We start from the raw sequence: 24,954 nt of genomic DNA on the forward strand, positions 1-24,954 counted from the left end.
AGGACAGAGTAGATTTGGTTTAGTTAAATTAGAACCAAGGAAACGTTTATTGTGTGAAAGGAGAACCAGGCCTACTTACAGCAGTTTTACACCACCATAACTCCACAGCCTTCACAGAACAAGTCCTGATTTACACTAGGGTAAATTAGAAGAATCAGGCCTCGGTCCACTGTTGAATGAGGCTGCAAAATAGGAGATACACTATGACTATTGTATCACTGTAGACAGCAGACTGAGGTCTGATGGGACTATTATAGTACAAACTTGGAGGCAATTCTACTCTCAGGAGCAGTGGCAACAAATTATAGCAAAATGTTTCAGAGTTCATTCCACTGAAGGGCTCAGGAAAGCAAAGGCTCTTGAGCAGTAAAACAGTACCCCACCATTACACAACTGCTCATCCCTGCACTGCAGGTCTAAGCGAGCTCTGTAAGAGAAGAGAGGATAAGAATAGGCTCCCAGACATAGGTACTCACCTTGTAGAGCCCATGGCTGCAGCCACAGTAGGTGTTCTCCATCGTGTAGCTCCTCAACACACCAATCTCCCGCCACACTACTACCCGTGCTGTCGATTCACGTGACTTCTCCACCAGGAAGCTACAGCTGCTCATGACAAATGCAGGTGCCACTTTATCCAGGATTTTTGGGAGGGTCTGCAAAAAAAGAATCAAACAAGAATAAGAACATGAATTAGATAAAGAGAATGACATTGCACTCTCTTTGATTTTATGAAAGTATGCTGATGAGTGTGAACATAATGTAACTAAAATATGCTTCATGCAGAAGGTCTCTTGTAAGGTATCATTACAAAGCTTATAATCTACTGAGTGTGGTCCTCCTATTTATATAAATGTAGCACTCTTGTATCAGAAACTAGAAATATGAACTATAACTGAGGGCCTACAGTAATTATGCAAAGTAGGGGCCATTAATGGTGGTTTGAAATCTTGATGGCTCCCATCAACCAGGACAATTGACTGTAGATGGCTCTGTTTTACTTGTAAGTCTTCCTGTATATGTGTATGCTGGCAAGTGGGTAATGAAGTCTTACAGTGACATGTGATCATGTCACCTGAACTGGAATCCATCTTTAACCTGGTGCTTTTCCACTGAGAAGAAGAGGGTGGGAAACCAGAGAGGGACAAAGGATTCCCGTTTTATGCAAAAGATATATAAAAGTGTGTGAAACAGAAAAAAGGGGGTGGCAATTATGAGAAATCCCCTAGCTATCACCTCAGCTGGAACAAGGACTGTACCAGGGAAAGGATTGTGCCTAGACTTGGAAGGTGTCCAGTCTGTGAAAGAAACCTACTGAAACATCTCTGAGGGTATCAGAGGGGTAGCCGTGTTAGTCTGGATCTGTAAAAGCAGCAAAGAATCCTGTGGCACCTTATAGACTAACAGACATTTTGGAGCATGAGCTTTCATGGGTGAATACCCACTTCATCAGATGCACGTAGTGGAAATTTCCAGGGTCAGGTACATATATGTATATATCTCTCTGAGGGTGAGATTTTATCTGTATTTAGGTTTTATTACTGCACTAGGCATAGACTTGTGCGTTTTATTTTATTTTGCTTGGTAGTTCACTTTGTTCTGTCTGCTATTACTTGGAACCACTTAAATCCTACTTTCTGTATTTAATAAAATCACTTTTTACTTATTAATTAACCCAGAGTATGTATTACTATCTGGGAGGGGAGCAAACAGCTGTGCATATCTATCTATCAGTGTTACAGAGGGTGAACAATTTATGAACGGATTTAATTGGTGTTTGGACATCTCAGTGTTAAAGACAGGTACACTTCTTAAGTTGCTTTCAATTAAGTCTGTAGCTTTGGGGCATGTGGTTCAGACCCTGGGTCTGTGTTGGAGCAGACTGGCGTGTCTGGCTCAACAAGACAGGGTGCTGGAGTCCCAAGCTGGCAGGGAAAGCAGAGGCAGAAGTAGTCTCATCTGAGTGTTAAAGACAGGAACGCTTCTTAACCTGCTTTCAATTAACCCTACAGCTGTTAGGAGACATGGTTCAGACCTGGGTCTGGGTTTCAGCAGGCTAGCGGGTCAGGCTCAAATCAGGCAGGGCACTGAAGTCCCAAGCAGGGAAGGTAGGGAAAGCTGAGGCAGAAGTAGTCTTGGCACATCAGCTGGCTGCCCCAAGTGGGTTTCTGTGATCCAACCCATCACAGACAGTTACATAGTTATTATTTACAGAGCACCAGTAGATCTGAGCAAAATTCAGAATTTCCATCCCTTGGGAAATTCCAAAATTTAATTGTTTGTTTTTGTCTCAAATGGGGAACAAAAGTTGAAATACTGAATTTGAAGATTTTCGATTGAAATGAAACATTTTGACATTCATGGATCAAAAGGCTGAGTCTCTGTTTCTTGAACTGACCTGAAATACTTCATCTGATAGCTTGATGTGCCAGGGTCCCCTCTGAGTCACGTTCCCTGGATGGCTACATCTCCCATGATGCACCATGCAGGTCGGCTACAGGAGAGTGTGTTTCATCATGAGAAATATAATTCTTCAGGGATTCCAGACCATGGAGAAAATGGAGGCCTGAACTACAGATCCCATGAGGTAATGTGCCATAAAAACATACATGTAATGGGTTCATTGAGTTCAATGAGAGTTGCACTTGGCTAGAATTGGACCTTTGGATATGTATACATTTCCTCCCCCTGCCCAAAATAAAGAGCGTTGGACCATCAAATTAGAAATTATGGGCCAAATTCTATGCTAATGTAAATGAGCACCATTTACACCAGCAGTGTATTTGGCCCATACAATATAAAAATAAAGGGCACATCTTCTTTGCCTGTATAGCTGTCACCACCTTAAACCGTTGAATTGAACAGATTCCTACACTGATGCCATTTACTTTCCATTGTGTTCAGTTTGGGTAGTGAAATCTTATCAGTCCCTTTCACCTTCTGTTTAGAAGTCAGTTTTACTGTCCAATTCTGAACTATTATAGCTCAGTCTTATTGGGCTTGGGTTCACAACACTGAGTAGGGGAATATTTGGCTTAACTGGAACTGAAAAAAAAAGACTTATTAGGTTTTCTAAAATATGTTTAGAGAAACTATAAACTTTTGGCCTAACTATTTGGATTATATCTTCATTAACATTACATCTGTACATACAACCATCACCACCACCAACCAACAACCACAGATCCAGACCCAGGCTCACAGACCCAGGCTCTGAGACTCGCTGCCATGGGATTCTGCTTGCTGCGTAGACACACCCATGAGTGCTGTTTGCCTTGCAGCAATGTCACAAGAAATCCGGGTTTCAGAAGGGTAGCTGTGTTAATCTGTATCAGCAAAAACAACCAGGAGTCCTTGTGGCACCTTAGAGACTAACAAATTTATTTGGGCATAAGCTTTTGTGGGCTAAACCACACCATATTAGATGCATAGAGTGGAAAATACAGTAGGGAGATATAAATACACAGCATATGGAAAGATGGGTGTTGCCTTACCAAGTGGCAGGGGGAGGCGGGCAGTGCTAAAGAGCCAATTCAATTAAGGTGGAAGTGGGCTACTCTCAACAGTTGACAAGAAGGTAGGAAAAATCACTTTTGTAGTGCTAATGAGTTCAGTGTAATCAAGGTGGTCCATTTCAAACACTTGACAAGAAGGTGTGAGTATCAGCAGGGGGAAATTAGTTGCTGTAGTGACCTATCCACTCCCAGTCTTTATTCAGGCCTAATTTGATGGTGTCCAGGTTGCAAATTAATTCCAGTTCTGCAGTTTCTTATTGGAGTGTGTTTTGGAAGTTTTTTTGAAGAATTGCCACTTTTAAGCCTGTTATTGAGTGTCCAGTGAGATTGAAGTGTTCCCCTACTGGTTTTTGAATGTTATAATTCTTGATGTCAGATTTGTGTCCATTTATTCTTTTGCATAGAGACTGTCCAGTTTGGCCAATGTACATGGCAGAGGGGCATTGCTGGCACATGATGGCATATATCACATTGGTAGATGTGCAGGTGAACGAGCCCCTAGTGGTGTGGCTCATACGGTTAGGTCCTATTATGATGTCCCCTGAATAGATATGCGGACAGAGTTGGCACCGGGGTTTGTTGCAGGGTTTGGTTCCTGCATTAGTGATTTTGTTTGTGTGGTGTGTAGTTGCTGGTGGGTATTTGCTTCAGGTTGGAGGGCTGTCTGTAAGCGAGGACTAGACTATCTCCCAAGGTCTGTGAGAGTGAGTGATCGTCCTTCAAGATAGGTTGTAGATCCTTGATGCGCTGGAGAAGTTTTAGTTGGGGGCTGTAGGTGACGGCTAGTGGCATTCTGTCACTTTCTTTGTTGGGCCTGTCCTGTAGTAGGTGACTTCTGGGTACCCTTCTAGCTCTGTCAATCTGTTTCTTCACTTCACCAGGTGGGTATTGTAGTTTTAAGAATGCTTGATAGAGATTCTCTGTGTGTTTCTTTTCTCTGAGGGATTGGAGCAAATGTGGTTGCATCTTAGAGCTTGTGATGTGTTCTGGATGAAAGTTGGAGGCATGTAGGTAATTACAGCGGTCAGTAGGTTTCCGGTATAGAGTGTTGTTTATGTAACCATCGCTTATTAGCACTGTAGTGTCTAGGAAGTGAATCTCTTGTGTGGACTGATCCAGGCTGAGGTTGATGGTGGGGTGAAAATTGTTGAAATCCTGGTGGAATTCTTCAAGGCCTCCTTCCCATGGGTCCAGATGATGAAGATGTCATCAGTGTAGCGCAAGTAGAGTAGGGGCATTGGGGACGAGAGCAGAGGAAGCTTTGCTCTAAGTCAGCCATCAAATCAATGCTCAGTCCCACTACCCGCTAGCTTCTCTACACGAGAGCTGGGCAAGATTTTTTCAGCCAACAGTAAATTTGCCAAAAAAACACCTTTTTCAGGGCATCCAACCTATCAGCTAATAGTTTCAGGTGAAAAAAACCTGAAAAAAATGTTGGAAATGTCAAAACAATTCATGTCATTTGTAAATGAACCATTTCGACGTTTCATTTTGAATTGCCATTCAACACCGTTCATTTGACCCAAATGAACTTTTCATTTTCTTGTTTTGTTGAGAAATTAAAAAACTGTAGTTTCCGTTTGAAGTACACAGAATTTATTGATTCGGTTACAGAACCAAAAAAGCAAGGATTTGCTCGGGTCCACATACCTGATCCTATTGTGGATATAAGCCTAGCTTTCTAGAATTCTAGAAGGGGAATCCAGTGTTGGAGAACATTTAGATTTACTTTTCCGTGAAGCCTTAAGTGAATTAGGCATCCAAATTCCACTGGCTTTTAATGGGATTTGGGCACCTAACTCTCTTATTCTGCTTTGAAAAGCCAAACCTCACTGTCTTATCCTGCAGCCACATGCCAATCTCTCTGATTTAGCAGAATAACTTCCCGTATGATACCATCTAAGGGACTTATGAACACCTATCATCTGGGGAATAGACATGCAGGCTGTGGACTGAAGAATGCCTCTGCAGCACGTTCTTGGATGGCAGCAGAGGCTTGCTTAGGATTGATTAATTGCAGATTCCGGACAATCTCTGGATGCCTGAAGGTGAGGTTTGAATTCTGCTTGTATATCTATTGATTCTCCCCAGCCTTCTCCAGCTTCTGAAATCCAAATGGAACCCAACTTCAAAAGTTGTGCTGACTATGAGCACTCTCTCTCCTCCGCTTGTGAAACAGGGAGATTTGGCTAAGGTCAGTCTCGCAAGGAGTGCTGGAGCCAGAGGTGAAAGTAAGCCAGTACAGTCCACTACAGCGTACACAGCTGATACACAGCCGACCATACCAGCAGGGGGCAGCTTCCCCAGGCCAACAATTTAAAAGGGCCCCGGGCTGCCAGAGCCCCGCTGCGGGAGCCATGGGGTAGTGGCAGCCAAGAGCCCTGGGGCTCTGGCAACAATTTAAATGGCCCAGGGCTCCCGGCAGCGGCCAGAGCCCCTTGCCCTTTAAATCACTGCCAAAGCCTTGGGGCTCCTGGCTGCTGCTACCATTACCATGGGCTCCGGTGCCAATTTAAAGGGCCCGGGGGTCCGGCTGCAGTAGCGACAAGAGGGAGCCCTGGCCCTTTAAATCACTGTCAGATCCCTGGGGCTCCCGGCCGCTGCTGCTATCCCAGGGCTCCTGCAGCAATTAAAAGAACCCAGGGAAGCTGGCCCCCAGGCTAGCGGCAGTGGCCAGGAGCCCTTGGGCTCCGGCGGTGATTTAAAGGGCCTGGGAATTTCAAGAGTCCACCCCCTGAGTACCCCCATACCTTGCTCAGGACCCCGTCCCTGCTTACCGGTAAGTCCCTTAAGTTACTTTTACTCCTGGATGGAGCACTTTCCTCCTGGGAAAGTATACTACTGGGACGATGCCTGAAGATGAATGAGGAAGATGTGGTAATCTAAAGGAAGGGAGGGAGTTGCAGATTGTCTTGGAGAGGTGAAAGTCATACAACAGTGAAGAACTATACAAGAATATTTTAACCTCTTCTGTGCCAGATCTCACTAATCTGTGCCTCTTAAACCAGTTTAGGAATACTTCTTAGGTTTCGTAAAAATTAATTTTTAAAACTATAATTAGAGATAATTTCATCTCAGATGGGGAAACAGATACAGGGTGGTGAAGTGACTTGCCTAAAGTCACACAAATCCAGCAGCGTTGGGAATAGAACCTATTAGACCTGTATACCAGTCTCCTATTTTAACCACTAAACAATTCTCCTTCCCTAATACAAACAGAATTATTTTCAAGACACTTAAAAAGTTTCATTGAAAATGGGAGATTTTTAACTATTACTCATTCCCTTTAACTGTCAGAAACTACAAACCAGCAGCCAGATGCTGGTGCCTGAGAGCCAGACAGCGAGGCTAACTAAACACAGAGCAAAAATAATTTAGTCTAGTTTCACTTTCTAACAGGAATGAAGTAGAAATGGGAAACAAATGGTCTGTTAAAGAGAGTAGGAGTTTCAAATGGGTTCTATTTTAAGAATCCTGTCACAGGAAAAACACTGAAGAAAACTGTAATATTATCGAATCAGATTTATTGGGACACCGCAAGTACCAAGTCCAGCACACACAGGCAGGAATGAACATCCTGCTAAAACCCCAGGTCACAACAACAACAAAACAACATACAAGGCAACAATTTAATACTATGATAAAGCTATAGCACCATCTATTCATGGAGGTGCTCTCTACATAAACATATTATTTAAAAATACAAGGTCAAATAAGTTCAATGCTACATTACTCCAGTTCGACACCTGTGTAACTCCATGGTTTCAATGAAGTCATGCTGGGGTAAAACTGAAGTAGCATAGTGGTGAATTAGGCTCTTGATTTTTATTTTGACATGGTGCTTTTAACAATAAGGCAATTGAATTCAACATGGCAACATGACCTGTGGCCTTTTACCATTATTATATGGTGCATAAAGGTTATATGAATGATGTTACGCATGCGTGTGGTTTACTCACACAAAAAAAGGTAGCTGCCCAGGTAGGAAACTATTTGTGGCCATTGATTAGGGGGCACGTTCATTCAGATGATACTTCTGCTAATGTTCAGTTCATCTAGATTTTAGAGATGGGTCCAGCCTCCCAGGACTGCATTCCAGGCTCTGGACTCTGGGGAAGTTCAGACTCAGCTCCAAACTTTGTAGATTGAGCCCATTTCTAATCATAGAAATATAAGACTGGAAGGGACCTCAAGTGATCACCTCTTGCAGCCCTCTGCACTGTGATGGGACCAGGGACACCTAGACCAGCCCTGACAGGTGTTTATCCAACCTGTTTTGAAAAACCTGTAATGATGGAGATTCCACAACCTCCCTCGGAAGCCTATTCCAGACCTTAACTACCCTTATAGTTAGAAAGACTTTCCTAATATATAACCTAAAATCTTTCTTGCTGCAGATTAAACATGATTTCTTGCTCTACTTTCAGTAGACATGGAGAGCAATCTAGCACCATCCTCTTTATAACAGCCCTTAACATATTTGAAGACTGTTATTAGGTCTCTCCTCGGTCTTTTTTCCAAGACTAAATATGCCCAGGTTTTTTAACCTTTCCTCAGAGATCAGTTTTATCATTTTTGTTGCTTTCCTCTGGACTCTCCAATCTGTCATACCCACAACTGGACACAGTACTCCACCCGAGACCTCATCAGTGCTGAAGAGAGCAGGACAATTCCCTCTTGTGTTTTACATACAACACTCCTGTTAATACACCCCAGAATGATATTGGCCTTTTTTGCAACTGCAGCACATAGTTGATTCCTATTCAATTTGTGATCACTATAACCCTCAGATCTTTTTGGGCAGTACTACTCCTCAGTTATGCAGCCAGTTTTTTCCCATTCTGTAGCTATGCATTTGATTTTTATTTCTTACTTTGCACCTGTCTTTACTATATTTCACCTTGTTGATTTCAGATCATTTTCCAACATCATTTTGAATTCAAAATCCTGTCCCCCAAATTTCTAGCAACCATTCCCAGTTTGATGTCATCTTCAAATTATATAAGCATACTCTCCACTCCATTATTCAAGTCATTCATGAAAATACTAAATCATACCAGACGTCGACCAGACCCTTGTGGGATCCCACTAGATATCAATGGTTTGCTGTCAAACTATAACAACTCTGAGTACGATCTTAAGAATGAATTGCGTGTGTGCACATGTGCACAGTATGTGTGTACTGTAATGTGAAGTCTCACCCTGTAGCCAACATCTTCTGTGACAACTGCTGTGTTGACGGTGCAGCCTGCCTGCCACAAGGTTTCCTTGATGCTGCAGCCATAGAGGAACACGTTCTTCTTCTGGGAGTGGCCATGATAGTCGCAGAATACCTGGAGATCAGAAAAAGGAACAACATTGACCATAAAACAGGAAGGATTCTAGCCCTTTAAATGGCAATGTGCAACAGTAGTGGGTTGACCAATTGCTAAAAAAAACACCCATTTTTCAGAACTTCTCAGAGGCTCTCAGGCTATGGGGCATGCCTATAATGAACGCCAAACCTTGTTAATCAATTGTGATCAGACCTCCCAGGCTTTACCAGTCCACCTGATCCTGGAGGATTCAGAGAAGAGAGGGAGGTTTTGTTGCTCTGTTTGAAACACAAAGAACTGTGTCCCACTCACTGCCATCCATGGCAGTTCAGGATCCTATATGCATCTTATGATTCAATCGAAGGGAAGTTTGTCAAATTCCTTTTACTTCTAAACTTCAGTATTATCTTCTTGAGATCTAAAACCTGCACCCTACCAGGCAATCAATCTTCATCTTATTAAGTTTGAAATCTGTACTATATAATTTGCAGAAAAACACATCCATGCTATTAAACTAGTAGTTATTGCATATTGTTATGACATTGTATATATCCCCCTAAAGCAAAGCACAATACTTGACCTATTTTACATAGTCTAATCAATCAATCTAATCCATCTCTTTAGCATCAGTCTTCGGGTAGCTAGGCGTTAAGCATATTCCCACTTTCAGTGGAATTTTAGATTGCTTTTATAAGCACATATCAAGTCCTCTACAAATGAAAATCAGGGTTTATTGACCTACGAAGTAAATATTGACCCAGGCCTTGCAGAATAATCAGTCTTGATGCTTGGCGAGATATGCATTACTGTTATACATATTCTCCATGTCTTCATCAGAAATACTGGAAAATCCAATGAGGAAAGGAATTTCAAAAGAAGAGCAATAGTTCTTTTTAAGCCAACGTTCTAAATTGTCAGAAGAAGATGGCGGTCCAGCAAAGTTTTATTCACTTTTGATAAGCCAACTGGAAGGCAAAGAGGAGCATCCAGATACCACTAGAAGAGAAACTTTAGAATAGACAGGCAGACAGACAGAAGCAGGAAGATGGAGGAAGAAATAAGCAGTGGATGCAATCACAGTGGGTGATGTTTTGCCATTGACTTCAAGGGGCCAAAATTTCACCCAGTATATTTATCTACCTGATCATTTATTTACCTTTGGCCCTTTAGAGACAATTACATTTTACTGAATTTAACTGCAGCCATTCAGAATGCAATTATTTGCACACGAGGTTCTGTCAGCTATGCTAGCCAGTCCAGCTTCAATTTCCCACATCTGCTTCTCTCATGAGCACCTCCGTACTTCCTCCCATGCATGATAAAAACTCCACATCAAACTTCTTAAACTCACCACCTCATCCTCTTTCAATCTCTACTTAACACCAAATTCTGCCATAAAGCTTACAGGTTGCTACCTCCGGCACTGATTAGTTAAGCAGCAAGCTGCAACTTCTGATTTCCAGGTAAACTATTTACCTAACTCTCACCAACATCGTTGTTTCATCCAATTGCTGCCTCCTGTTTAACACCTAAATTGTAAGCTCTCTGGGGCAGACTGTCTTTGTTACATGTCTGTACAGCACCTATCTTAATAGGGCCGCCATCCTTGATTAGGATTGCTTGGCTCTACTGGAATGGATTATTACTATTATTATTATTGGTTGATTCTGTTTCATAACCATGTCTGTCTGAGGAGCAGGGGGGTAGATTTTTCCAGTGCAAGTTCCCAGTGTAGACAAGCCCTAAAAAAGTAGGCATGTCCTGGACAAAGGGTGACCAGACAGCAAGTGTGAAAAATCAGGACAAGGGGTGGAGGGTAACAAGAGCCTATATAAGAAAAAGACCCCAAAATCGGGACTGTCCGAATAAAATTGGGACATCTGGTCACCCTACCTGGACATGTGAATCTAGAAGCATATTCTCAGATCCATAATGAAATAGCAATAGTGCTGACACCTGGTGCACACAGGTACAATAGCAGGGAATTAAGTAAAAGGATCATTCCCCCAGTTTATAATGTGGATAATGCATGGAACAACCGAGCTCACTACTATCAGGATGGAAGTAGTTGTGTGCCTACTGTTATGTCTCATCACAGGTATGTTTTCAGCCAGTGAGGAGCCAGGATTTAACAATATGGCAAAGACAAAATGTTAATATCTACCCCCCATTAGAGTTTTATGCAGCTTTCCCTGCTATGTCAACCAGGCCACCAAACTCACACCACCCAGTAGTGCTGCTGATCCCATCACCCTCAACCAGACCTCCAATACTTCCTTCTTCCAGCATCCAGCACTAGACGACTTTGTTACTATTTCTCATAAAGTGGTGTCCAGGGGACCGAGTCATTACTAAATTCCATTGTACTAAACTATAGGGAGACATGGAACTACTCATATGTTTAAGGGCTTTGCTGCATCAGGGCCAGAGTATTCAGCACCTCACAGGATTGAGCCCTATGGCAACATGCAGCCTACAAAGAGCAGGCAATGAGGATACAAATAAAGCATGCAGTATTTACACATAGTATGACTGGGATTTTCAAAGGAGCCTAGTTCAGTAGGAGTTGGGGACCTAATTCTCATAGGCCTCTGAATGGGGGCCCTCCCCCTAGCAGTCTGGTGCAGCACTTGCTATTGCATCTCTGCCTCAGTTTCTGAGAGAGTAGATTTTAATAAGTCCAGTGAGGCTTGTATATTGAACAGCATCCCTTCAGGGGTCTAGTCTACTCTACTCCAAAGGCAGAACATCACACAAAGAGTCCGTATCTCTCTGTAACTGGACGGAGAAGCGGCTGAGTCAGCCTTAGTGTGTCAACCCCAGTTATGCCTAAGGTCCCTTACCAGCGAGGCCTTCATGAGCCAGGACACTCTTCTGGAGCCAGGGACTTCTTGTGACTAGCTGGGGAAGGTTCTCTCCTCTTGGGCCAAAGTCCCCACAGAGACCAAATCATGAAAATCCTTCCTCAGGACAGCATATCATTCCTGTTATTCCTAAGGCTTCTGCTGTTGCCTGGTGAATTCTTTCCTGGGAGCCCGGATTCTCTGAGACTCAGCATTCATAGTCCCTGCCTTCTGGAAATGCTCCTACCCGGGAGCATTCTTCCTTGGTTTCTTTTGCTGGTGAACCCTTCACCACCTTCCCCCTGAGAAGCCTTTACCATAGGAACCTTCTCTTCCTACATCTTGGGAATTATTCTCTCCCCTAGCAGTCTCTTTTCCCCTAGAAGACACCCCAGGATCAGCTTCCTTTTATCTTGGCCAGGTGCTTCCCTGCCTAACTAACTGCCTCTCAGTAACCCAATGAGTTGACCAATCCCAGGTGAACCTGGAATTGCCTTATTCTCCCTTGTGAAGCCTGTCAGAGGTAGGCCCCTGGCCCCGTCAAAGGGCCAGCTACCCTCTGACAGCCCCTTAAAATAGCCCAGCCTTGCACACATTGGGGGTGGTGGGTTAATATGTAAATATGCATGAACCACACCCAGCTGCCCTCAACCAGCCCCTAATTATCTGGCTTATTAAATGTAGTGTGCCGAGTAACAACTTATATGGCTGGTCTGTTAGCCAAAGCTTGCTCATGTCCTGTACATTCCCTGATTCTGCTGCCTACAGAATTTCATTGCTTGCACCTACCCTCGCCTGTCCTCAGAGTGTTGTGCCCTCATTCCTGACACATGGAGATCAGCTTGCTTCCCAGTAGTGAGTCCACTGCATTATTTACACCATTCTCACTAGATGATGAAGGCAAGGGGAGGACTATGGGCACTGTGAAATCAGATGCAGATCCACAAACAGCAGCATTTCCAATTAAACAAACCCAGTTTTGCACAGACCCTGGACACACAGCCCGCTCAGATTGCTCACATGTTTTGCAGAGCTATATGTAACCCATGCACTGTGAAGTAACTCCATCTGCAATGTTTTCAATTACCCTAAAATGGCCCTATCCAAATGGCTGCATTTACTACTTCCTTTAATAACAGAGAGACACTTTTCCAGCTAGTTTTTCATCTAAGCTATCAGCGACATTCAGTCATAGCTTAGGTTAACCACAGGTACTATGTGGAATTTATTCCTATGAATATCAAAGAGGATTTTATAGTTTCCATCCTATTTTGAGGCAGAACTCCAAGCTCAATTGGATATCAATTACCTGCATATTACTAATGTGCAAAAGGTACGTACATTATCTGCTTAAAATATTATTTTACATATTAGAAAGCACTGAGGGATATGGAGCTAGTCAGACAAAAACATTGCCTGAGTGGTGCTAGCCCTATAATTTTGCTTCTAGAGAATCCCACAGATGAATCCTAATTGGTAGGGCTGAAATGGGCCTGCTAGGTGATCCACTCCCACCCACCTGCATCAGTGCAAGATTATCATCTACACCGATTGCTGTGGGACTGTCTGCAGTATCTGCCCACGGAGCCTTATCCCCTTCTGTTGCCATTAGCTTCCAATGGCAGCAGGGTCAGTATCACTGTAGCTATTTATGGGCAGTTCCATTTGAAAGTTGTACAGAAGGCATTGAAAACTTATTTTCATTTTGATTAAACTCACTTCGTCCTGTGATTTCAACGGGTTTTTTTTCCCGCCTATGTTCCTGTGACTTTACAACATTTTCCTATCACCCCCTGATGGTCCCACCTTTTCTATCACAGGGGTGTCCTTCTTGGTTCAGCCAACATAGAAGCCAGGTGCTGGACTCTGTAGCCTGACAGCAGAGCTCTCACTGAGGCATCTAAGAGTGGACAGAGAATGAACCTGGAATTATGAGGCAACCAGCCTCTGCTCTAGCTAGAACAGTGTAACTCATGCTACACAATCAGACTCCAAAACGTGTCATCCTTCTCACCCCTCAAGGAATTATTCAAATCCAAGGTAAGAATTGGCAGCACACTCACTTTTGCCAACTCTCACACTTTTATCACAAGTCTCACTATATTTTTATTACGACACTGGCTGCCAGAGTCAAGCTATTCCCTGCAACTCTCAGCTTTCATTAAAAAAAGAGAGAAAGAGAGAGAGAGAGAGAAAAAGAAAAGTTTCTAGCCCTCGTGGCCCCACAGAAAATCTTGAAAATGTGACACCAGAGGCAAATAAAAAGGCAACTCCTAAATATTATCATGGCTGGGGTAGCCTGACTCATCGCACTTGGGTTGGCAATACTCAATCAAATTCAGGCAGAGCCCAGTGGCTTCAAAGAATGATAAAGGCTCAGATTGTGGTTTTAAGACATTTGGTGGTAGGAGCCATGAAGCAGCAGAGCTAGAAGGAGAGGGAAGAATTATGTCTTACTCCTCCGTAATTCCTTCTGGGGCTCAGAAAGGAGCCAAAGCACTGCAGTATCTCTGCCTCCTGCCAACCCTTTCTCACAGCCCTACCTTCATCCAGCCCGCCCACCCTGGGCACTCTCCCATTCAGGTCTCTGGCAGTAGGCTCATAGGGAGAGCCAGGTGATAGCACAGTACAGCTGGGCACAATACAGAAACCAAGTTTCACAGATGGCTTTTTTCAAAAAGGGCCAATTCTTTGTTGTTCTTCAAAACTTTTCCACAGGGAAAACTTATCTAATTTTTTGGTAAACATTTTCAAAGGTTGGAATTTTCAAAGTGATTTTTTTTCTATCTCCCAAGTTTTGGTTTTGATGTTGAAACCCCCCTGCCCTGTGATTAAAAGACCAATGAAAATTGTCAATTTTTTTTAAGAGGAAAATTAAAACCAAAAATGTTAAATAAGCAATTTTGTCAAAAAATGAAAAATATCGAGAAAATCAAAAAGATACAAGGTGGGTGAGGTAATAGCTTTTATTGGATTGATTTCTGCTGGGGGAAGGGACAAGCTTTTGAACACCATGGAGCATTTCTTCAGGTCTGGGGAAGGTAACCAGAGCGTGTGAGCTAAATACAAGTTGGGACAGATTGTTAGGCAAAAGGGGTTCAGATATGCTGTAGGAAAGCACTTAAAATAAAGTGGGCTACTGAGGGTTTGCCAGCAGCAGAGTGTATCACAAATTGTTGTAATGAGCCATAAAACCAGTGTTTCTCTTTAGTCTATGGTTTTTAGTGTCTAGCATTATTAAGTTCCCAAATTCATCTTTTGAAGGTGTGCAGATTCCTTAGAAGAGAAGAACTGAGCAGTCAGATATAGAGCAATTGCTTTGTAAAAAGTGTTCATCCAATCTGTCCCAACTTGTATTTAGCTCTGACGCTCTGGTTTCCTTCCCCAGACCTGAAGAGGAGCTCTGTGAAGCTTGTCCCTTCCACCGACAGAAGTTGGTCCAATAAAATATATTAACTAGCCTACCTTCTCTCTCCTCTATCCTGGGACCAACGTGGCTACACTGACACTGCAAACAACAAGAGAAAATCAAAAACATTTTCACAAAAAGATCATTTTTCATTTCTATAGTTGAATAATGTTGAGTAGCTCTATAGCAGAGCTCCTTCAGGGCAGAGTGAGGCCTTGCACAGGGTATGCTGAGACAATGATGCTGTGATGCCAGAGAGATGTTTACTGCTCAGACTCCAGTGCCATTTGTTATTATTTCTAAGCCCCAGCTGAGACCAGAACCACATTAGACCAACACACAGTAAGAGACAATCCCTGCCCTGAGATGCTTACCATCTAAAGAGCCAAGACAGGCACAGAGCAGGAGGAAGGAAGTACTATTAACTCCAGAGAGATTACGGGCCAGATTTTTAAAGGTCTTTAAGCTCTAACTCCCATTGAAAACACTAGGAGTTAGGTGCCAATATATTTTAAAAATCTGGCCCTGTATGACTTGTCAAGGTCACACACTGTTTTTGTAGCAGAGATAGGAACTGAACTCGAGTGCTACTCTTCTACATTAGCCATAAAAGCATCCTTCCTCTGAAACGACACATGGTGAGTGTTGAGCCTGTGGGCTCTTGGAGGCTAACGTGAGGAGTCAGGGCCTGCCCTAGAAGGAGCCCATCCGACCTTGTCACAACAGTATAGATGAAGGGGCTGGTTTAGTAGTGTGAGTACCAGGTTTTTGGTTGAACCCCCTCTGGAGTTGACTCAATCCTGAATCAAATTAGTAAGAGGTCTTTCACATGAGACTTAAATGCCAACATCCTATCCCCACTGCATGGACATTGAAATCCAGAGGGACTTTTCCTTAGAGATGGCGTTTGCCTTGGCTTCCTTGTTACACATTTGTCCTTCCATCTGTTTGCCAATCTCCTCTTGAGAAGGGGTTGCATTCCAATGGGACTTGTGTGTTTATAGGTTCTGAAGTGCTTTGAGATTCTTTGGGACTGAAGGTTCTAATCACTTAAAATATAAAATACTGTAGTAAATTCATGCCCAGCTTGGATGCCACAGCTGTCCGAATACAAGGGGCTACTCGAACTTCACAGTGACAGAATGGATACAGAGCAGATCCTGTTGCTTCAAAACCACAGGACCGTGCCACCGAGCTAACGTTAAATCTCCCATTGCTGTTAGCAATAGATGGCTTTTGACACACAGCTGAGTTATTCTAATTCCACGCAGTAGAGGGCAGAGAAGACACACATCTGGCTGTTCTTTATTCTAATGCGATTCTCCTAGCTGAAGAAGGAAAAGAAAGACGCAGTTGCATACTGTTTTCTACTGGAAAAGCAGTTGCCAATTAAACTGGCCTGGTCTGAAAGGCTATTAGCTTTAAAGCTCTGTCCCTTTCTCCTTCAAGATGTCATGCCTTGCTTTGAAGAAACTGCTCACAGATCACCAGCATAAATGAGACCAAATCGCTCCATAGAAATCATTTGGCTATCAGCTAACTTGACTCCATAGCTTACTTTCAGAGCAGGGAAAGCTATTTTTGAATGTATGTAAACTAAAATCAATGTGCTCTTCAAAGACAGAGAAAAATCAGTTTACCAACAGCCTGTCATACTTCAGGCCGAGAGCAAGAGAGAAGATGGAATCAATAGCCTCTCCTAACTCAAGAATACTAACAGCTTGCAGTGCATATGGGCGCAACCTCAGGATCCAGATACCACATTGATGGGCAAGGGATAAAAACACAGATTAAAGAGAAGAAGAAAGGATAGATAGATAAAAATATATTTGAATAAGATTGGGAATGATAATGAAAAAGTAGATTAGATTAGATTAGGATAGCTCATGCAACGCCACACCACCGAAAATGATTACGAGCTAACTCAAAAGTGAGCTTCTAGGGCCTGGGTGTCCTTCAAGTCTCCCAGGTTTCAATGTCTCCAGCTGCTGAGCTCCAGCACTCTGGCCTATATTGGAAAGCCAGGGAGTTTCATTGTCAGGATGACTGCAGACTTTTTCATCTCTACCTGCTGTGAGCCTCCTCCGTTGGACTCCACTCATGAAGCACAAGGGAAATCTTCCACCCTGCAACTCTCCCTGCCCATCAGGTTGTTTGTGCCTATCCATCAGGCTCTTGCAGCCTGAAGATCATTCTGGAATTTGCATTAGATCTGTTTGGTAGTATTTGAACCATTTTGCACTTTTTCCTCCTGGTCTTGGACCCATCTCCACATTCTTCTGGTCAGTGACCCTGGGAAGAGTGAAAACGTCTCCCAGATCCACAGAGGACCAGAATCCTTTTGGGCTGCAGCTGTCTCATGAGTTTTTTGCCACCTGCAGAAAAGGAATTCTTTTTTTCTCAAAAGTAAAAACACAATTTTTCACCAAAATAGCTTGACTGACAAATGAGCAGAAAAGGAATTCCACAGTGCAAAATAATTAGACTATTCCCAGAGGACAAGGGATCCATCAATTGGAGTTGAGTCTCTGGTGATTGGAGTATTAAGCTTTAAAAAAAATCAATGCAAAATCCTTACGTATGAACTAGCTTGAGTACCTCAACCACAGGAGAGGAGGAACCAGGGACGAGCTGGGCAAAATTTTTTGGACTAACCTTTTTAAACTAAATCTGAAATAATACAAATGTGTTGACATTTTCTAAGCAAAATGTTTAGATTTTTCAGTTTGAAACACCTTTTTGTTTCAAATTTTACTGCAGTTTTTTTTAATAGGTTAAAAAACTGAAACATTTTGTTTGACCCACAATAAAAAAGTTAAGTTCAGCTACTGATCTGAAAAATCAATTATTAGCACATCTCTACCAGGGACTTTAGAAAATCAAGCACTTACACTAGGGCAGTGTTTCCCAAGCTTGGGACGCTGCTTGTGTAGGGAAAAGCCCTGGCGGACCGGGCCAGTTTGTTTACCTGCTGAGTTCGCAGGCCTGGCCGATTGCGACTCCCACTGGTCGCGGTTCGCTGCTCCAGGCCATTGGGAGCTGCTGGAAGCAGCAACCAGTATGTCCCTCAGCCCACACCACTTCCAGCAGCTCCCATTGGCCTGGAGCAGCGAACTGCGGCCAGTGGGATCCGCGATCAGCCGGACCTGTGGACGCGGCAGGCAAACAAACCAGCCCTGCCTGCCAGGGGCTTTCCCTACACAAGCAGTGTCCCAAGTTTGGGAAACACTGCACTAGGGCATCCTATTCACTGTCATGCCAAAATGCATCTGTAGTTACCATGATTGCATATTCAAATACCCAGTTAGATGACTAACCAGAGACACACATGTGCAGTGCAATTGTGGGGATTGTGTGTTTTCAGCTTGCAAAGTCATGAACTATACTCCTCCATAAAGTCATCACAAAGGAGTTTCTCCACTCATCTACAGAGCTCTTTGTAGAGATAAGGCTTGGGAAGAGCTGCTTAAGTCTCTGGTTAACAGATGAGTTTTGAGCTAACGATACCCTTCCAGAGTCCCAAAGCTACTGGCTGGTTGTTAACTATGAAACATCCTGCTCCCATTGAAGTGAATGGCAAAAATGATCCTTGACTTCAGTGAGAGCAGGATGAGCCATTTGGCCCTGATTCAGCCAGGGCCGGCTCTACAGTTTTCGCCGCCCCAAGCAGCACACTGAATTGCCGCCGCGGGCAGTGGGGACAGTCTGTGTGCCCTTAAGGTGGCAGGCGTGTTTCCGAATCGGCGGCAATTCGGTGGCTGCTTCTATGTTTAGCTGAAGCCGCCCCGGACAGCTGAACATAGAAGCTGCTGCCAAATTGCTCTCACCGCGGAAACGCGCCTGCCGCCCTAAGGGCATACGGACTGGCCCCGCCGCCTGCGGCAGCAATTCAGCATGCTGCTTAGGGGCAAAACAACAGGGACTGCCGCCCCTTGCAGAATACCGCCCCAAGCACCAGCTTGGAATGCTGGTGTCTGGAGCTGGCCCTGGATTCAGAAAAGCACGGAAACCAATGGGACTTAAACTTGTGCATAAAATTATGCACATGAAAAAATGATGTGTTGAAACAGGGACTAAATCAGATGAGGTATGTAAAAGATGACAGCGTGGCCGACGACATGACTGGGCTGAATATCCAGTATCACACTAGGCAGGTGGAAGATGACGTAGTGGCCCATTCCACGACTTTGTTACTCTATGAGCAACATTTAGTATTCAGCTGTTTCTCAGCTGCCTTTCAGATGGTCCCAGCTGGAAACCAGAGCATGCTGCCATACTTATGGCTAATTAGTGTTTATTTATATTTTTAAACAAGCCTTCCACTTGTCATATGTTCACATAAATCTTTTCCTTTTCCACTAGGGGCTGTTGGAGCACAAGCCGAAATCCTTGGTTTACTCATCACAAGCCCAGTCTGAGTGCCAGTCTGGTGGAGGTTTCTTCTCCACTCCTTGCTGTGTTTCATGCTGAGGGCTTTCAGCCAACGGGGAGAAGAGGAGACTTCCTTCCCAAGACAGAGAAGCACAGAAGTTCATTCCCTTTTGGAGCTGGTTACTGTGCTGTCATGAGATCTTTGCAAACTCTCTCCCTACTCCACCAGAAATGGTCCGCAGATAATACTTTGCACCGATCTAGCACTTTTACCTGAAGACTCAAAGAGCTTTATGAAAAGTGGGCATTGTAATCCCCATTTTACAAAGGAGAACACTTTGCCCGGAGGGGCAAGGTTATTTGCCCAACATCACTCAGAGAACCAGTTGCATGCCCAGAAATCAGATCAAGATCTCCTGACTCGCAGTCCCTTGCTTTAAATACTGCACTAAGATGCCTGTCTCCACAGCAAACACTGCAGGAACCCTCTAAAATACTTAGGGGATCCCAGGCTGGTACAAAGTGGCATCCTGTCATCAGGAAATTTGTTACTTCAGTGCTCTGCTATCCCAGATAGCATGGATTTTGGGGACAGAACTTCCAGAAACTACATCCCAACTTCAGCTCTCCTAACCTTAATTCCCTCTCCCACCCCCAAGCCAGTGTGCTCTCCAGACTGGGCAAGGGCATCAGAACATAGGGTTGTTGGTTAGAACGGCTGATAAGCAGTAAAATATCCCACTGAAGTGATGGTCTCCAAGCTGTTCCCCACTTCCTGAGTAATGCAGCACTGGAATGTTTTCAGATCTTCCCAGACCCCTTCTCTCTCCTGAACTGTGTAGCACAGGAGTCTTGTGGGAAGGCTCAACAAATGAGCAGTGCAGGGGAATTAATACAAAGGAACACAGAAATGACTCACCAGTGGAGCCCGTCCAACATTGCACAGGTAGTAGAGGAGGCCTTTCGTGTGGTAAATGGTTGGATGGAGCTGGCAGCTGGGAGCCAGCCACTGTCTATTCAGGTCATCCCCACTCAAGGAGCACCGGTGGCTGGAATTACGGAACAAAACACACCCCAATTAAACTAACAAAACAACTCCGTGGTTTCAAAATGTCTGCTGTTTCTGGATAGTCCCTGTACTAGGACAGGCTTGGCTTGTGAGACTAATTCACAGATATATACCTAGATTTCAGAGATGGGCCTTAATGAACTAAAACTCCACAGAAGCTTATTTTAGAGGGTTCTGCAAAGTATTAATTATCAATTTCATTTCCTTACAGGGTCTGCTCAGTTAGATTCTAGGTAACCAACGCAGTTTTGATTTACACACGCACTCATATTAAACAGGACTAAGACTCTTATTTTAAACTCTCTAAAAAATTGCTAAAGTCTGATGTCACATATAGAATCCATCATGGTCTGTGGAGGTATAAATGGTGGGTTTTCCAAAGCCAACATGGGGCATAGGAATGCCCAAACATCAGTCATTATTATTGGAACTGGAAAATTAGTCAGGCCCTGTTGAAAATCTATAGGCACCTGCATGAGATGAGCAGAATATCTCATGCATGGTTTCTCCAGTCATGATAAATGCAACCATCTCAAACACATATCAAGAACCAATAAGTTCTTTATGCTATGCAGCACTGTTATAAAAAACAATTGGCTTTAGTGGGAATTTGACTTCACTGTAAGTGCTGAGTAAAACCTAAGTAAGGACTTTGGGTTTAGACTAAAGAGACTTTTACCTTACCTCAGTCGAAATTTCCTCTCTGGTTCTGGTTCACTGGCTAATATACTGTGCTAGATGTTTGATTGCATGGAGGGGAATTTGCATATTTTAATGCAATTATGCATATCTGAGTGATCTCCTTTATAGTGACTTTGTTTAAGTTCCAAGCAACCTCACTGTACGCAAAGGCTTCATTCTAACTGGGATTGCAATTCGCAAATTGTGATGCATTGATAAAGTTTAGGCCCTCCATTAGATCTACATTCATGATAAGAGCTACCACATTCAAATCAACCACATCTACTGTAGAAGACTTACTGTTAGCTTAGTAAACTAGAGATGGAGTGTGCTCGAAGGTATATATTCTAAACATCATATGGAATTTTAGCCACAGAACTCCGTCTGACTTTAACAGGAGATAACATGTTCCGCCATTTCTCCCACTACATTGAATATTCCAGCCCTCTAACAACACAGTATGTAGAAACACACTACCATCACGTGTGTATGAATGAGATTTCATAATTCACAGGCAAGACTTTACACTGTTAAAGTTCACCGGTTAGGTTGCGTTGCACACACCTTCAGCACCATCAGTGCTTGATAGAACATGTTTGGAGGGAAGAGGCTCCAAAGTCTGTTCAGAGACTTTGGAGAGGAGCAGAAGCAATGGAAGTCTGACAGCAGGAAAGAGAGTATAGAAATAGTAGAATCCACAGAGAATGTTATATTTATACACACATACAATGTAGAAAAACAAGGCTCTGATGCCACCTTGGGGTTTCTAGTGACATCACAACATCCATTCCAGTTTTGCTGTTGTTGTCACCTAACTTCCCCTTTCCCTTGAATTCACAGTTCCCTTGCTACTCATTCTGCAATTTGCAAAACATTTGCAATAGCTAACACCCTGGAAGTGAGAATTTGCTGGTGTGATAACTGCTGCTGAAAAACTTCTAGCTCAAAACTTGGCAATCTAGTGTAATGTTTATTTGTGGCCTTACACATAAAGTTAACCCAAGCCTCACCTTTCCTCATTTTCTCTACAGTGGCAGTTCTGCCAAGAGGAACAACCACACTTTCCCCCTGGGTGCTTAATGCATTGCTAGCAGGCTACCTCTGAAGAGTGATATCACCACGCAAAAGTCACCGGTTGCACGGCATGGTACTCACTCAATTTGCAGGTGACTGTGGAAAAATAAGATCCAGATTCTTCCTTGAGTGGCATGTCCTCCCATGGACCACTTAAGTCAATGAGTAGAACTGATACAAAAAAAATAGAATTTCCATCCTATAGGAAACAGCAATATTTTGAACATTTATTTTTATTCCGAATCCACATGAAAATCAATTTTTCACAGAATGCCAAAAGAAATTGAATGTAGAAATATTGAAATATATTGTTTCAAATTTTTCAGTCTAAACAAAATGTTTCAAAGTTCCCAAAGAAAAACCTTTCATTTCAGATTGGGTCAACAATAATCTGCGTTTGCCTGAGCTGCCATAGTCTCTTCCTCTAGCTGAGCCACCATGGTGCATGAAGGGAATCCCATGAGCATAGTGTATCATGGAAGATGAAGTCCAACAAGCAGAGCTCAGCTCATAAGGAACAAGGGGATCATGATACAATTGACCTACTACTCCCAGGAAGGAAAGAAGCTGCTCAAGCAGTTGCAGAGATTAATGTCAAACCACCTCTACACTAATATTTTGTTTCAATTTTTCTGTCAGAAAACATTCTGCAAAATGGACATTTTTCTTACAGAAAATTTCAGTTGAATGGAAATAACATTTTCTATTGAAAGAAAAAAAACATTTCTATGAAAAACTCCCAATCACTTCTACCAGTGGGAGCGGCTCGCCAAATCCAAGGAGAGAATGTAACACAAAACCACAGAATTTAGTAGCTCTTGCCATGGAATCTGGTCCCACTGTGACTCAGAGTACACAGGACCTTGTTTGTAATATATCGCTTAAGCTGTTTGATTGTGTGGAGCAGACTTTGTATATTTCAGTTCAAATATACAGCTCTGAGCTAACCCTCCTGCAGTGAATTCCTTTTAGTTCAGAATATCCTTACATCCTTGCGGAGGTTTCACTCTCACCAAGATTGCAACTCACAAATTGTCTTGCACTGATACAAGTCAGGGCTTTTCTTAGATCTGAGTTCAAGATTATCTGAGCTCAGCAAATTTACAACCCTCCTGGTGAATCCAGAAGTCCTTCCTCAGTACGACTGTTCTCAATGGATAGCATGCGCCTCCATGGTAGTTAGTTACAAAGTGATCGTTATGCCATGAGTATGTAAAACAAAACATTGCCAACCAATAAGGGCCTGCGCATGGGGACAGGAGTGGGACAGTGGAATTCAGTCTCCTCTTTTCAATCATTACTATCTTTGCTCTTTTAAACCGTCTTTAAATATTAGCACTATTGCCTGTCAGTCCATAGTCACTGCCTTTGGGTTGCTGCAAAGCTTTAATTAAATTAAATTAAAGCATGTTTACTTCAGTGACTGCTTCATGCCATCTCTCTTCCCTATTTTCTTCCTTTCTTCTCTCCCTCTCCTACTACCAATGACATTTGTAGCTTATGCTCGGCAGCCAAGGGTGAAGGTAAAATATTAAGCTGATCTCAAGTACTGATAACAAATAAAAGGAGTAGGAAGTCAAGATTGGCTTTTGAGTGTTTGCCAGGATTCAATGAAATTCGCTTCTCAGATCAAAGGTGTTCGTTACCTTGCATCTCCAAGCTACTAGATTTGCTGTAAATGCTTTGTGTCTTCTTCCCTTAGCAAGAGTCCTTGCCACTTTGGCTAAGACTAGCTGGAACTTAATGGAAACAGCGAAAGCATTTGCTGCTGAAAGATTTCCAACATGAAAAAGAAAAGTCTGCTCTCTGTGTCTTTGTACAGGTTAGCTGTAATTCAGCTATTTGTTAGAGTTTCAATCAGATGTGTTATCCATACATTAAATCCTTGGTAAACGCACTTTTGTTCTTCACAAACCTGATGCTATGTGATGCGTTGGCTTTAGATCCGGGTTCTTTTAGCTCTTCTATGTTTAAATACTGGGGAATCTCTATGGTCTAGAGCAGTGCTTCTCAGCCCGCACCACTTCCCGCAGCCCCCACTGGCCTGGAGTGGCAAACCGCGGCCAGTGGGAGCCACGATCGGCCAAACCTGCGGACCGGGCAGGTAAACAAACCAGCCCAGACTGCCAGGGGCTTTCCCCAAACAAGCAGCGGACCAGCTTTGAGAAGCACTGGCCTAGAGAGAGCCATTGAATAAGGGGCAGTGCGTAGCTACCAGAAGGTGCTGTGGGAAAGAAGACAGTCTCAGAGGCACCATTTCTCCTTTCCTCCCCCTTGTGATAATTGTGTGCTCATGCCACTGGTGAAGGACAAAACCCACTCCTCATCGTCCCCAATGTCCAATGGGGCTGTAAGAGGAGTAGGGGTATCTATGTGACTCATGAGAAAGCACAAGTGAAAATTTATACAACAGAGGATATGGAGGCATTTGAAGATAAGAGATCCTCTGGTTCCTACTATGGAGGTGTCTGTGAATGGATATAAGACATAATGCAAAGGTGTTTGCGCAATGACACATAACATGAGAAAGCTTCCAGTAGCCACAGCTTCCTATCTCTCAGATATGCTTTGCCTCAACATAGAGTGCTGAGTTAACTTGTTTCCTTGATAAATAAGAAAAGGGCAGGTGCCATGGGAAAAGGTAGATCTGAACAAGTTCATTCTCCATCCTCACAACACA

The 24,954-nt window shown here is 43.3% G+C and overlaps 1 protein-coding gene across 2 annotated transcripts in view; it reads right to left on the minus strand.

Moving 5' to 3' along the window:
• AGBL1 (AGBL carboxypeptidase 1) overlaps positions 1 to 24,954 on the minus strand; it is a 385,324-nt gene that overhangs the window by 168,208 nt on the left and 192,162 nt on the right. For both annotated transcript variants that reach the window (XM_050967394.1, XM_050967395.1), the window contains exons 19-21: positions 20,370 to 20,499; positions 8,714 to 8,845; positions 477 to 653 (exon numbers count right to left, since the gene is read on the minus strand). In XM_050967394.1, coding sequence (XP_050823351.1) covers positions 477 to 653; positions 8,714 to 8,845; positions 20,370 to 20,499 — 439 coding nt within the window. The remainder of the gene's footprint in view (positions 1 to 476; positions 654 to 8,713; positions 8,846 to 20,369; positions 20,500 to 24,954) is intronic.

This window comes from Gopherus flavomarginatus, chromosome 9 (genome assembly GCF_025201925.1).
Source record: "Gopherus flavomarginatus isolate rGopFla2 chromosome 9, rGopFla2.mat.asm, whole genome shotgun sequence".
NCBI lineage: Eukaryota > Metazoa > Chordata > Testudines > Testudinidae > Gopherus > Gopherus flavomarginatus.